The sequence below is a fragment of the Artemia franciscana genome, chromosome 9, assembly GCF_032884065.1.
Source record: "Artemia franciscana chromosome 9, ASM3288406v1, whole genome shotgun sequence".
Classification (NCBI taxonomy): domain Eukaryota; kingdom Metazoa; phylum Arthropoda; class Branchiopoda; order Anostraca; family Artemiidae; genus Artemia; species Artemia franciscana.
In genome coordinates, this window is record NC_088871.1 from 4160811 (window position 1) to 4177261 (window position 16451).

At 34.2% G+C, this 16451-nt stretch overlaps 1 protein-coding gene across 1 annotated transcript in view; it reads left to right on the plus strand.

The window, feature by feature from the left end:
- LOC136030909 (atrial natriuretic peptide receptor 1-like) overlaps positions 1-16451 on the plus strand; it is a 259668-nt gene that overhangs the window by 34004 nt on the left and 209213 nt on the right. The window contains exons 2-4 of the mRNA XM_065710006.1: positions 6546-6637; positions 9700-9835; positions 12718-12799. Of these exons, the coding sequence (XP_065566078.1) occupies positions 6546-6637; positions 9700-9835; positions 12718-12799 (310 nt within the window). The remainder of the gene's footprint in view (positions 1-6545; positions 6638-9699; positions 9836-12717; positions 12800-16451) is intronic.

Genomic DNA, 16451 nt, shown 5'->3' on the forward strand with positions numbered 1-16451 from the left:
AAACCGCTGTAAAAAGATGATTTTCTTTAGTTTCACCTCAGCTTGTCCGTCTTCACAGGAATATGAAATTTGTCCGTGATTATGGATGGGATAAACAAGTTTTTTTTTATTTCCTTCAGGAAGATTCTTCTGTAATAATGGTAATTTTAAATACAGAACGCATGCTTTGAAACCGCGGTCTCGGAATCTTTAATTAGCTTTAATAGGTTAATATAGCCTACTCCATTGCGAGTGCATATTCACGGGTGGGAAATATCCGCGAAACCGCTGTAAAAAAATGATTTTCTTTAGTTTAACCTCAGCTTGCCCGTCTTCACAGGAAAAAGAAATTTGTCCGTGATTATGGATGGGATAAACAAGTTTTTTTTTATTTCCTTCAGGAAGATTCTTCAGTAATAATGGTAATTTTATATACAGAATGCATGCTTTGAAACCGCGGTCTCGGAATCTTTAATTAGCTTTAATAGGTTAATATAGCCTACTCCATTGCGAGTGTATATTCGCGGGTGGGAAATATCCGCGAAACCGCTGTAAAAAGATGATTTTCCTTAGTTTCACCTCAGCTTGTCTGTCTTCACAGGAAAAAGAAATTTGTCCGTGATTATGGATGGGATAAACAAGTTTTTTTTATTTCCTTCAGGAAGATTCTTCAGTAATAATGGTAATTTTATATACAGAACTCACGCTTTGAAACCGCGGTCTCGGAATCTTTAATTAGTTTTAATAAGTTAATGTAGCCTACTCCATTGCGAGTGCATGTTCACGGGTGGGAAATATCCGCGAAACCGCTGTAAAAAGATGATTTTCTTTAGTTTCACCTCAGATTGTCCTTCTTCACAGGAAAATGAAATTTGTCCGTGATTATGGATGGGATAAACAAGGTTTTTTTTATTTCCTTCAGGAAGATTCTTCAGTAATAATGGTATATATACAGAACGCATGCTTTGAAACCTCGGTCTTGGAATCTTTAATTAGCTTTAATAGGTTAATATAACGTACTCCATTGCGAGTGCATGTTCACGGGTGGGAAATATCCGCGAAACCGCTGTAAAAAGATGGTTTTATTTAGTTTCACCTCAGCTTGTCCGTCTTCATAGGAAAATGAAATTTGTCCGTGATTAATAAACAAGTTTTTTTTTTTATTTCCTTCAGGAAGATTCTTCAGTAATAATGGTAATCAAACAGTTCGTGGTAACGAACTGTAGTAAGGAGCGACCCGGCTCAATAGTGACCAAAACTCTAAAAAATTGAATTTTGATATCAATAGCTACATCTAAAGAATCGCATTTTGATACTGATTTTAAATATATAAGTTTCATCAAGTTTAGTCTTACCCATCAAAAGTTACGAGACTTAGAAAATTTGCCTTATTTAAGAAAATAGCGTGAAACACCCCCTAAGGGTCGTAAAATCTTAACAAAAATAATACCATAAGATTCAGCGTATCAGAGAACCCTACTGTAGAAGTTTCAAGCTCCTATCTACAAAAATGTGGAATTTTGTATTTTTTGCCAGAAGACAAATCACGGGTGCGTGTTTATTTGTTTGTTTTTTTCCCCCAGGGGTCATCGTATCGACCAAGTGGTCCTAGAATGTCGCAAGAGGGCTCATTCTAACGGAAATGAAAAGTTCTAGTGCCCTTTTTAAGTGACCAAAAAAATTGGAGGGCATCTAGGCCCCCGCCCACGCTCATTTTTTCCCAAAGTCAACGGATCAAAATTTTGAGATAGCCATTTTGTTCAGCATAGTCGAAAACCATAATAACTATGTCTTTGGGGATGAATTACTCCCCCACAATCCCTGGGGGAGGGGCTGCAAGTTACAAACTTTGACCAGTGTTTACATATAGTAATGGTTATTGGGAAGTGCACAGACGTTTTCAGGGGGATTTTATTTTGTTTGGGGGTGGGGCTGAGTGGAACTGGCTATGTTGGAGGATCTTTCCTTGGAGGAATCTGTCATGGGGGGAATAAAAATTCAATGAAAAGGGCGCAGGATTTTCTTGCATTACTATAAGAAAACAATGAAAAATAAACATGAAAACTTTTTTTCAAATGAAAGGAAGGAGTAGCATTGAAACTTAAAACGAACAGAGATTATTACGCATATGAGAGGTTCTAAAAATACTTTAGAATAAAGAGCGAGATATTTAGGAGGAGATATATACCTCGCTCTTTATGCTAAAGTATTTTTTAGAAATTTCAACTATTTATTCTACGGCCTTTCTGATTCAGGGGTCATTCTTAAAGAATTGGGATAAAACTTACGATTTAGTGTAAAGAGCGAGGTATTAACGAGGGTACAAACCCCCTCGTATACTTAATATAAATATAAGATTATGAAAGTTTGTTACGTAAGTTAATTCTTAAGTTACGTATATTTTTTACTAATAAAAACGTTCATTAAAAATTAAAAATTCTAGTTGCTTTTTTAAGTAACCGAAAATTGGAGGGCAACTAGGCCTCCTTCTCCACCCCTTATTTCTCAAAATCGTCTGATCAAAACTAAGAGAAAGTCATTTAGCCAAAAAAAGAATTAATATACAAATTTCATTTTAATAATTTATGTGCGGAGAGCCAAAACCAAACATGCATTAATTCAAAAACGTTAAGAAATTAAATAAAAAAAAAAATAATTTTTTAGCTGAAAGTAAGGAGCGACATTAAAACTTAAAACGAACAGAAATTATTCCGTATATGAAAGAGGGGTGTTCCCTCCGCAATCCCTCGCTCTTTACGCTAAAGTTTGACTCTTTGCCACAATTCTACTTTTTAAAACAATTAAAAGCTTTAGCGTAAAGAGCGAGGGATTGCGGAGGGGAAAACCCATTTCATATACGGAGCAATTTCTGTTCGTTTTAAGTTTTAATGTCGCTCCTTACTTTCAGCTAAAAAAATTAGTTTTTTTTTATTTAATTTTATATACAGAACGCATAGTTTGATTGGTCGAAATGTAGACTTTTTATATAGACTTTAATTTCCCCTTTAAATGTTCCAAAAATATACGAAAGTAGACACATTTTACCAGGGAGCCTTTAGATTGGCCCCTTTGTCAAAATGTGAAGATTTCACTATTTTCATCGTAATTTCCTAAATTATGACCAGGCGCAAATTATGGCCCATCAAGTGATTTGACCTGTTTTTTTTCCTCTTTTAACTTGAGCTCTCCCCTCCGCAAAAGATTTGCTTAAGTAAATTCATGGCAAAAAAAAATCCCTGCATATGTAGCTGCATTAGTTTTCTCCTCTATTTTTAAGCGTAAGGGCGTAAATTAAATAAAATCTTCGTAATATTCTATTCAGTGAACATATATATATATATATATATATATATATATATATATATATATATATATATATATATATATATATATATATATGTATATAGTACCGGGCCCCGACAATCAGCATGTGGCAGGCTTCTATACATGAATTTTCACCGTTACTTGTCTTCTAAACGCAGACAATTTGAGCCTTTTCTTGATGTCATGACGTTAAAATGGGTCTTAAATTAGAAGTAGTGCCTTTGTATAACTACGTTTTTTTATTGGGCCTTTAACTTTTGCCTCGGCTTTTCTTTTTCATTATGAAAGACATATCGTCGAACCGTTGTTTCTTCTAATTGCTCAGGTGGTGGGACAAAATTTCTTCTTTTGCCTCGGCTTGTCTCATGTCCTTATGATAGACATCTCGCCGAACCTTTATTTCTTTTAATTGTTCAGGTGGTGGGACAAAAACTCCTTTCTCTTTCAACGATTTGTCTAGTCCAGATTTTCGATTTTCAACGGTATGGTAAGCAATGATGACCTTTTCCACGTCGAAATCCCAAACCCAAGCATCATCGCTATCATTTTCAATTTTGACACGTTTTGATTCTCGCTGTCCAGGTTGATTTTTATTTATTCGCTCATATGTTCGGTGTCCCATATCTTCTAACCACGCGTGTCTTGTCTTTGCTCTTCATTTTCATTTTTGACTTGCTCACATGCTCGGTGTTGCATGTTTTCTAAGCGCATGCGTCTTTGCTCATCATTTTGATTTTCGACTCGCAGCCGCTTTTCTTCTAATCGTCTGTGTCTTTGCTCTTCATTTTCATTTTCGACTCGCTCACTTGCTCAGTGTCACACGTCTTCTAACCGCATTTGTCTTTGCTCTAGATTTTAATTTTTAACACGCTCTAATTGTCGTTTTCGCATATCTTCTAACCGCCTGTGTCTTTGCTCTTCACTTTCATTTTTGACATGAAAATTTTATGTTGGTTTGAATTTGGCTCACAGTGTATAAAATATAAAAACGAAGTTTGCATTTTAATTTTGGCAGATTTATGCTTTATATGGAGAATTACCCCCTCCTCAATGCCTTGCTCGTTACGCTAAAGCTGTTAGTACTTTCAAAAAAGCTTCCTCTCCTAAGTAAGCGGCCCTTGCGTTTCAGTAGCCGCTCTTAAAAATTGGAACAAACTTTCAAACTTTAGCCTAAAGTGCAAGATATTGAGGAGGGGGTAAGCTTTCATATATTGAATAATTTCTATTCGTCTTTCAAATAATACTGCTAAATCTGACTCTCCCTCTATGAAATATACCTCTCCCCCTCACGGAAAATTCCTCGTGGAAATTTTGTCCAACGTAAACTGCACCTTCCGTCAAATTCCCTCCAGACAGCTCCATCGTTGCTGAGAATCCCCTTCCTTGTAAAATTACTTGCAGACAATTCAGCCTGTAAGATTTTCCTTGACATTCTTTCATTTGACCAAGACTTTAATCTCTAATCGGTTTCGCGATCACTAAGGAATGCCCCCTTCCATGTAAATTATTTGCCAGAAATCAAGACAAGTCAAGAAATCAAGAAATGCCAGAAATCAAGAAAATAGCCCCCGGACAATTTAAGAAAATCTAAGACAATTTCACAAAGTAATTCAGTTAAATCCCCCAGTGTAACATTACCCCAGGAAAATTCATCCCCCTCCCCGTTAATTTCCCTCCCCAGGTATGATTCTCGTTATAGAAATTCAACCCAAACACAACCCCCCTCGCTGAAAAATGTCTGTATACTTCCCAATAACAAATACTATACGTGTACAATGGGAAAATTTCATAGCTTACAGGCCTCTCCCCGCAGATTGTGGGGGGGGTCTTTTTATACCTAATGACATAGTTATATGATCTTTCAACCATACTGAACTAAATGGCTATCTCAAGAATTTTATCAGACACCTTTGGAGAAAAAATGGGCATGGGAGATGGCACAGTTGCACTCCAGTCGTTTTGGTAACTTAAAAAGGGTATCCTTTTTAGAACTTTTAATTTTCGTTTGAATACACCCACTTCTGATCTTTTAGGACCATTATATCAATGCGATAGCCTCTGGGAAAAAAACATATATACGCATCCGTGTTCTGTCTTCTTGCAAAAATAGCAAAATTTTACATTTTTGCAGATAGGAGCTTAAAACTTTTACAGTAGGGCTGTCTGGTACGCTGTGTGATGGCGTGATTTTCATTAACAGTCCTTAAATTTAGGCGGTGTTTCCTCCCTATTTCAAAAATCAGGCAAATTTTCTCAGGCTCGTAACTTTTGTGAGTAAGACTAAACTTGACGAATCTTATATATTTAGAATCACCATATTAGCTGATTATTTTGACATATCTATTGATATCAAAATTCCGTTTTTTAAAGTTTCGGTTACTATTTAGGCGAGTCACTCCTTACTAACAGTTCCTTACCAAGAACTGTTTGATATCATTTTTTAATTTCATGCAAAACTGTTAATTTACCTTTTTGCCTAAAATTGTGTCCAACCTAACATGTATCGCCTAACATGTTGAAATGAGACTCTTGCACGGAACTGATCAACTCAATCCATGTGTCCTTGATTCAAAGGCCCCTTCTTCGCATAACTTAATTAGCATCAGCATACTGTAGCTCTGTCGACTCGTGGTAGTTCACAGATTTTTTGAGTACATAAACGACTTCTATTGGTCAGAAAAAGGATTTATTTTTTCGCTAATCATTTTATTTTATGTAATTTTTATTCTTTGTTTTAAGTGTAGAAAACGTGAGACAAACCATGAACTTCCAGGAAAAGCTTTGCCATCGATATCAGTTTGTTTCGCAACATTCAATTTTGTTTTACTAATCTAACATGGCACTAATTTTAATCTTTGGGTTCTTCCTTCTTCCTTCCTGTTCCTTCCAAACGTGTAGAAAATTCACTGGCAGAATAAAATTTTTAAGTTGATTGATTTTCTTTTAATGAAAGGGGTTGTCCTCTCCTCAAAACCTCGCTCTTTACGCTAAAGTTTTTTAATTGTTTTAAAAAGTAGAGCTATGACAAAGATTCAAACTTCAGCGTAAATAGCGGGGTGTTGAGGAATACTTTTTGTTCGTTTTAAGTTTAACGTCGCTCCTTTCTTGCAGTTAAAACAACTTGTATTATTTAATTTAATTTATGTAAAAGGGTGATGTTTTTCATACAGAATAAAAATATCGTTGTTTGCTTGATAGCCCCATGTGGATGCGGAATGTGTTATCCGAATATTTTTTTTTAGGAATAAGCGGGACAGTCCACATGGATGCAAATGGAGACAGGATATCAGATTACACGTTGCTGGACATGAATCCTAAAACAGGAAACTTTGAGGTAACCTCTGTTTACATGAGATACCTTAGTTTTGGATATGCAGAATTTTTTTTTTTTTTTAATTCTCCTTAACACTGGCCATGCATGCCAAAAAAAGAAAAAAAACTATTTTGAAGTTTTGCTATTTCGAAAAAAACAATTTTTGGAAGTTTTAGGTGATGACCAAATTGGGAAAATAGTTTCTTAAAATACCAAAGACAGTACAAATGACATCTGGGTGTCTGAATAGGTAAGTGGAAACATGCAAAACTGTAGCCTACGGGTATAAAAAATTAAGAATTAATTTTCTTATAAAGAATACGTCTATATGCAGCAGTGGAGTTTCTTTAGAAAAAAAATGTGAATGAAAAACTAGGAAAAAAACAGACTAAAACATGTGGCACGAAACAAGTATATCTAATGGTTTAGCTAATGCTAGAGAATGGTTAATAGTTAATGTTTAGAGAAGCTAATGGTTTAGCTTCTCTTTGAACGTATAGCAATCTTTGGAAATAACATAATGTCAATGTTTGAATTTTTACAGACGAGAAGGGTCAAATATAACTAATTAGTTTATTTATTTTACTGCTCAACGCTGAACAAATGGTATACGGCCCTAAAAACTTCATAAAATTTGAACAACCATAAGAAATATCTCAGAAAATCATAGCTTTCACGTGTATTTTCGACTAAGCATGAGTCTATGTGGGTAAAAATGTCTTAATCTGGCAGCATTTTTTGTACAGCCCTGTTATAAGTTTGTGTTTCACAAACCCCAAGAAACCACTGTAAGGGATGGATAGAGAGGGGCAGAAAGGAAAGCGAAAAAGTAGATCACAAAGCAATAGAAGATTTTAAACAGATTGTGTCATTCTACTCCATAACTTTTTAATTTTATGATTTATGGAGGAGTGCAGGGTTACTTTTTGTGTTGCACCTTGGCTCTTGGTAGCCTGGCTGAGCAGACATATTAATAATGAACAGTTGTTGTGACCACATGAGTTATTATTGTTGTCGCTCTGTTTAGTGCTCTAGAAAAATCTGCTGTTGGTTTGAATATATTTTCCAGCGGTTGCGCTTAACAATTTAAGTAAAATACCAGTGCTCGGTTCGTCATAAAGAGGGAATTTTCCAGAACGGAAACAAAGAGGGACTTAGTCATTTCTCCCGTGGATCTGCCAATGGGCTGGTCTATAGAGTCTTTAAACACTGATTTCGTTTTAGTTTAGTTTCCATTGGCAATTTTAACCGCACATTTTTTACTAGTCCTGAGAAAATGTTTTTTTCTTTGGATTTTCCTGCTCTTTGAGAGATTTCTGGAACGAATTCTAAAGACTTTTTGATGATATCGTCTTAAAAAAGATTTAATGTGAATATAGTATCAGATAATTTTCCTACAATAGAATTTTTGCCCAAGTTCTGCCCACTAAAATATTTAACAATAATAGATATTTCGATTGTTGATAATATTTTCTAAATGCGACTAACTGTCTGCAGCAAGTTTCTTACAAATTGTTTTTCCCTTCTCATTCGAAGTGTTAAAACTTTATTGCAGATGTTTATTGTGTCTCTGAGACATAGTGTATAGATAGATGAATATTCATTTCAAGGCCTAAAATTAGGAAGTGAATTTAAATAGTAAATTCACTTCCATCAAAATTAGGTTGACCTCGAAAAGAGAAAATCAAGCGTTCAATTTAAGAGCACTTATAGTGCCTTTTACATTAGGAATCATTGGGAGGAGATTAATAATTTCCTTTAATAGTTAGGCATGAAATCAAAGTCTCTCGCTTTCTGTCAGAAACAATTGTTTTTCAGTTTATCGCATAGCCAAAAGTGTAAAAAAAAAGTAAAATTAAAATAAGAAAGGACATATCAATGACAGTCCAAGATAAAACATATCCGACTGTTGAAATTTCTAAATGGCTGAGCATTTCTGGAACTTCCAATTACTGTTAATTAGCTCATTTTTTTATCATTTTTTAATGCTGAAAACCTCAGTCCTCTATTCTTGGATTTTTTTTGTAGCATTTAGTTTTGGTGCACTATGAGGTTTTTTTTAGGTTTTTTAATATTTATTAAGAAAACATTATCGAATGAAATTCAAAAACTAAATGGAAACCTTAAAAAAAAATATTTATATTTGGAGTCTCACCCCTCCAATTTTTTTTTAATTTACTATGACGTTTTTCCAGTGATTTAACAAATAGTTTTTTTTTGGTGCACCCACTCTATAATTTGACATCTTTTATTATCAAATTATCTATTTATTAACATTTGAAAAAAATTATACTTTTTAAAGCAGATGCACATCAATAGGATTGTTGAAAACGGATTGTTGAAAAAAAACTGTTGATTCAATTTTCCTTTGTTAGAGTCTTATGTATATAACAATTGATGGAGAACCGTGGAGGATGTTCAACGGAAGTGTAGAAAGCGGGAAAAATGAGTAATTAAGATATATTTAATTTTCAAAATGAAATATAATCATTTTAAACAAGGGATAATCAAAGTCCCAATTTTTTATGAATGAGTTAAATTTTTGAACATTTTGTCAAAATCTGGCACTTTGTATCAAGCTTAAATGGATGTTCACCTAAATACTCATGATATCCACCTGAGAACTTCACAGATATCAGCCATCACCCCCCCCCCCCCTACAAAAATAGCTCGTATGTAACTAAGTATTTCTATTTAAATGTCAATTTCGTTGAATAAAAGGTCTACATTTCTTTACTGATGAAAAATTTTAGACTTATAGTATTTATTTTTCTTCTACAAATTTCCAATACATTCCTTTTAGACCATCATGTCTTTCCGAATTTTTTTTTTTAGTCTTCTCCATATTTTGCCGTGACTCAAAGCAGCTCAATAAAACTTTGAATTTTTTATTGCGTAGTTTTTATCTATCGTCAAATATAAATCCGTTGTTTGATTTTCTAATAAAAAGAAACAGTACCCCGTCACATTTTGTAATAACTTGTTGAATTTCCCAGTTGAATTTTCTAAACTGATAATATTTGTTATTTTGAAAACAACGGACATGGTATAGTCGATTTTTGAATGGATAGTTGTATTTTTAGGTTGTTGCTCATTACCATGGTATATCAGAGAAGCTTGAATTTTTACCCGGGAAGGCAATTCATTGGTCTGGAAACAGAAAAGATCCCCCACCAGATACTCCAAAATGCGGATTTGATGGAAAAAAATGCCCCGAAGGTGAGTATTTATTTTTCTAAATAAAAATTGCCCAAGTTCTACTGAAAAATATTTAAAGATACGATACCTTAAGGATATAATAAATACGGTACTTCTAGCTCCAAACTTTTTTATTTTACGGCTTAGCATATCATACTTTACATTTTATTTATTTTTGCAAATATTGAAATTTGATTCTTCATTTCCTGTTTGTCATTTGCTTCAATCCCGAGTCTCCTCGTGATAGCTAGACCCAGATTTTAATTTTGATTTTGAAGTTTGATTGCATAGAGCCTAACTAGAAGGCATGCATCAATTGACCATCCAATTTAAAATAGCTTGGTATGTAGTACCTGAAAAGGCAACTTAAAACGTAACTTCAGTGAAGGCTCTTTTGCCTGCCTCTGCTCTTTTGATGCTTTCTACCTAAGAAAGCTGGCTTTCTTAGATGAAAACAGAATATTAAAGATAGACTCTGAAGAAAAGTTATGCCGACATAAAACTGGAATATAAAACTAAAATGGAAGATAAGATCAGGGTACAGCACATTAATTGAGAGGAATGGCTCCGGAAGAATGAAATTATAAACTAAAAATAATCCGGTATCACGGTGAGGCTAAATCCCATACAAATTTCGATATACCTCACGACTGCATTTGAATTAGAGCTTTCTAGCATTGGAAAAAAAGTTTTTTCGACTTAAACTGAAAAAAGATGTTCTTAGGATTTTGATTTTGTCTGAGCAAACTCAAGATTTTTTTTTCTTTTTCTTACTGCTCTCTTATCTATGCGTCCTTAATTTTTAAACAAAACCGAAACAAAAAAGATTAGAACTTTGATTTTTTTTTTTGTTAGATTTGTAACCATTTCCTCATCAAATTATTCATCATCCTAATAGATCCCTATTTAGAGACGCTTGGGAGCTGGGTTTCGCTTTTTATTTCCGTACAAATTTTATTACTCATGGTTCATGTTTAAATAAATAATTATCCATGAATTTGTGCTCACACTTTAAAACTCAGATTAATAGCGGGGAATAAAAATATTAATTTGACACAAAATGGCATATAATATAAATAGCGCAAGTGAGAAGGAAATCAACCAACTATAAAGGAGAAATATTTTTTGGTTCATCAAGTTTGAATCAAACAGTTCGTGGTAACAAACTATATTAAGGAGCGACCCGGCTCAATTCTAACCGAAACTCTAAAAACGGAATTTTGATACCAATAGTTACATTAAAAGAATCGCATTTTAATACTGATGTTAAATATAAACACTAAGGAACGAAAGAATAACTAAGTAATTATATGCTCAATCTGCAATTAAGTTTATACCAACTAATATTAGGGAAAGAAAATTAAGTAAAAAATATCAAACCTAAGTCGGGATCCGACAAAAAATACTTTCACAAACGAAAAATGAAACTGATTCCGTGTCGCGTGTCTTGTACATGCAACGATTAGTTTGTATAAGCGTTGGCTTAGAACAAAGCCTTACAAAATGCAAAACTGCAGGAGATGAAATTTTCCTGGGAATGAGGTTAGTGGTATTGGTGGATTTCCGAATTCATTCAAGCCCCGTCTCTGATTCAGGAAAAGACAATAGACTACTAACGTCAAAATTACAAGTAATTATTAGTTATTAATTAAATTATTAGCCATGGGAGAGTGTAAAGAGGGTGGCTTCAAATAGACTGGTATGGAGGAGGAGCATGAGTAGCTGTGTTGACCTCGGGTATCTTCATGATGTTGTGAGTTGCTAGCAGTAATACTAGTAATTTAGAACTTGCAGTAAATTGGTTGGAGTTTTAGTGGAGATATGTTTTAGGAATGTGAGAACTATCAATAGTAAAAACCATTACGACAAAGTTGTGCCTTAACTTATCTAACTTTCATCCTCAGATAGTTACAAAGAGTATTTTGTCAGTACATTGGGACTAATTAAGGAAACTGGCAACTTCAGTTTTCTTCTCTCAATAGACGACTTGTTTTTGTTTTGTTCCAAAAGCTACAGCCTACTGTCCTTTTGAATAACAGATGTCTAACTTGTTTATTAGGAAAGTTAAGAATTGCAGAGAAGGTTTAATTGCACTACTCTTCTGAAACACATCAATAAAGTTATTCTGTATATTCGCCTTTTGATACCGCAAAAAAAGAATAAATCATGGCAAGATTTAGTTAAAATGTCGGGGAGCTCTAACTCCCGCAATTTTCGCCAGGATCCTGACTATTCTTCAAGAATTCTCCATTTCTTTCTATTCCAAGCGTGGCCAAGCTAAACTACTGCTACTACAACTTAGAACTGAATTCATAAGCAAACCACCTGAGGCCAATACAGTTGTATGCACTTCTCCTGCAAACCCCTTCTGATCAAAGTTTCGCTCTTTACTCCCTCCCATGAAGTTCTAATGTCCTTTCTTTAGTATGATTTTTTCCAGCCCACTTGAGGATAACCTGCTTTTGTTTGGCCCAAGATTGAAAAGAGTGGGAAATATTCTTCCAAAAAAGTGTATAACATTATTTTGAATTTATACGGAAAACCCGAAGTTTTTGGTATGTGATGTGTTCTTAGACACATGGACAAAAAACTGGGCTTAAATACTTAGCTTATACCCATATCACCGTCAAACAGGAAATTATTGGAGGTGTCTGATCTTAAATAGTTTTATGGATAAGCTCTAATTTAATATGGTCGAGTCAACGAACCTTCTTATTTATTTATTTATTGTTTTCTAAATTTTTATCTTAGAAAAATGTGTATTTCATCTCTGCTTGGTGCTCCCGTTTTTAAATTGTTGCAGGAAGACGATGAAAAGCACTTAATTTTTTTTTCTTGTGTCGTCTCGGAATATGTAAACGATGGAAGTGTTAGAATTAATTTTTTTTTTTTACCTTTTTTAGGCATTTCGGAAGCTGGTATTGTTGGTATTATTGGATTTGTGCTTATTCTGATGTTTGCCGTCACATCCGGCTTCCTCTACAGGTACAGCACCCATTTTTATTCATCGTAATGCCTTTCACTTCCAGTTCACTCTTACCCACTCTCTAGAAGGGCTTAAAATATATAATTTTTTGGCAATTTATTAAGTTTTGCTTGGCTAAAGAGACTTAAACGGTTAAAAGAGACTATTAACGGGGCCGAATGTCTTCATATTTTTCTCATGGGAGTCGAAGTTATTTATTGTTAATCAAAATGAAAACAGAACTAGTATTTAATAGTGATCCCTCGGAGGACTGTCCCATAGGAAAATACATATCTAACTAATGTAATCATATGTGTCTGTAACAAAAAAGACAAAAAAAACAAGCATAACAGATGCATTACGTGGCTACCACAGGGATTAAATCCATTACGTGGCTATCATAAAATATGAAGGCAACTTTTAGTTTAAGTTCACTTGTGACAAAATCATTAAGAAAGCGTTGGGATTTCTAACATCAATGTATGTAGACGAACATTTGCAATTTATATTGAGAGAGCTCCATATTTCAGTAAAATTAACAATTTGGGTTATAATCATAGCGTACCGTATGATTCGTAAATCAACTCTACGTAAAATATATGACATTTCATCAGAAATAAAAAGAAAAGTAATATGGGGAAAAGTTCATAGATGTCCCTTAAAACAATTAGTATCCAATTTACTCATTGGGCTTCAATTGCGCTCTAAGTGACATTCAAATTTTATTTTTCATGTTCCATACTCAATATATACGAGGGCCAAAAAATGATTTATTACCAATTTAATGTACTGTCAAGGGGACTTATGTTATCATCTTGACGATTAAAGAATTTTCATATCATTGAATAATCGAATAATCTTTGTAATAACCTCTTGGTAAGATGTCGCTGTCAATTAATTGAAATGGGTTATAAAGGTTTCTTTGAGCATATTGTCAGTTGGATGCACAAGTTCAGTTAAAAGATGAAAGTCAGTCACTACGAAGTAAGTCTAAACTGTATGGTGCAGTTTTGAAAGATCCCCATCAGAATTGGCCAAGAAACTGTTTAGCAATACCACTACCTTAACAACGGGCACTTTGGAAGACAGCGCAGTCTTACCGCAAAATTCTATAACTCTTTACAATATGCCTTACCGATGATTTTAGAGAGACGATTTAAGCTTTAGCATTCCCTCTGTTGGAATAATATATTTGGACTAAAAATGTAAAATGGATTCAAAGGGGAGAAAGGTTTCCGTATTATTGCAGGTATATATATAGCTAAAACACTAGTGTTTTACTAGTGTTTAGTAAAACACTTACGGTGCTATTTGGATATATTTAAAAGATACTAATGGGTGACAAGGGAAACATCTCAGGATAAGCACGAAACACATTAGAAATTGGTGGCAATAGTTGATTATTTTTTATGAAAACCTGTTTATGTTAGTAGTGAGGGCGTTTAAGATCCAGGCACACACAGTTTGTGTTTAAAAGGGGCTACTAGACGTTATTACGTGCATCTGTGTCTTACGCATTACTATAGCGCTCCTGTAATGGCTTAGTACACCTAAGTCATAGGTTTTGTTTATTTTTGGATGCTACACAATAGGGAATGTTTTCTAAGTGATCAGGTACTTGTTACGTAATAGAACTTGTTAGAGTCAACTAGTCAAGCCGGGAATCCCCGGTTGGAACTGAGCGGGGGTACACACGTGGTGTTACGTAATGATGGTCACACTTGGGATGTGAAACATTCTTGGGTGACTTGATAGATTTATTGGGGGTAACGTAATCTCACATGGCTTGGTAGATTTATTGGGAATGATATTATGGCAAAGCACACGTGGTGTATTATGTAATGACGATGCACACACGGTGTTACATAATAATTTACAAGTTTTTTTTCAGGATTTTATTTTTCTTCTGGATTTGATTTTTTTTTTTTCAAGAAGTTTCTTCTTCGGAGTTTTGTTTCTTTAAAAGTGCTTTTTTGAGGTTTCATTTTCTTTTATGATGTTTTTTCAGGAAATCTTTGTTTAATAAAGATTTTTTGCCAGCATTAGGATTCAAAAGGGACTCCCTCTCAATAGAATGGAGCCCTAGACAGGTGAATATGAAAGCCTATCAAATATTATGAAACATGAAATATTTTGCATGTTGAAATATGTCGCATATTGTTTTTTTCTTCGTGAAACATGATGCTTGTTGATTCTTGTTCGGGACACTTGTTGCATGTGGCTTATTTCTTCAGGAAACTTAAAGTATCCTGATTTATGTCTTCGAAAAACTTGTTGCATTTTTATTTCTTCCTCGTGAAATTAGTTGCATGAAACTAGTCATGAAACTAGTGCAAGAAAAAAAAAACAATAAGCAACAAGTTTTACGAAGAAAAAATCAACATACAGTTTGTGACCAATAAATCAGCAGACAAAAAGTTTCACGAACAAAAAACATGCAACATGTTTTACAATGAAAAATATCAAGATAAAATGAGTTTCATGAAAGCAAAAATCAGCGTATGGCAAGTTCCACGAAGAAAACTAAATTTACAACAAGTTTTAAGAAAAAAATCGTATTCAACAGGTTTGACGAAGAGATAATAAACGTACAATATGTTTCATGAACAAAAAATCAACATGCAACTATTTCTGTTAAGAGAAAAAAAATTAACGTAGAAAAAGTTTCAAGAAAAAATCAACGTGCAACATAATTCACGAAGAAAAAATCAACATAAATTATGTTTGGCGTAAAACAAAACGCGAAAAAAGTTTTTAAACGATAGAATACAAGCAAAAATAGCCACGAATTAAAGAAAGGCAGGAATCATACCAACCAGTTCCCGAGGGAAGGCTTGTTATTAGAGGTAAATTTAAACCACAGTAAGATATTTTTGAGAGCTTTTAATAAAAATGCCTTGTTTCTTTGAGCCAAGACTATGCTTTCCTGGTTGATAAGTGCACATTCGAATAATATTTTCTATTCAAAATTTACATAGTCTCATTAGAGGTAAATTTAAGCCACATTAAGATGTTTTTGAGGGCTTTTAATGAAAACATCTCGTTTCTTCGACTGACCGGTAGATTTCATTCCACCTCAGTTGAGAAAAATCTCTTAACACCTCTCATAAATTTAAGCTCCAGACAATTTTAGTTCATGCAATTCACGGCACATAGAAATATGTTGCTGGCCCCGTGCCATTCCTATGACACGTATTATCATTCCTACGGGCTACGACTTCTTCCTAAAACATGTTCATGATAAACTTATGTTTTAAATCCACTTATTCTTGATTTTGCAAGCCATCCTAAACATGATGCCCTCCGCGGACACCATGCCTCACTGTTACTGGCTATCTGGCAACCGCTAGCACCCCTTATTCATTCCTAAGACATTTCTATTATATGATCGTGTTAAAATTGTACTTAAATCCGATTGTTGATATTTTTGCAATGCACCCCTTAACATCATACACCGTCACAATTCTCGCCACCATGGCGCACTACGATTGACCATTTGGCACCCTCATGTATCCCTTCTTCATTCTTAAGACATTTGTCGATTTTTGCTTGTTAAAAAAATCATATATTAAAATCAATAGTTTATGTTTTCACAAACCACGTTCAACGTGATGGACAATGTCGATTCACACCACCGTGCCACACTATGACTGGTCTTCTGGCGCACTCTAG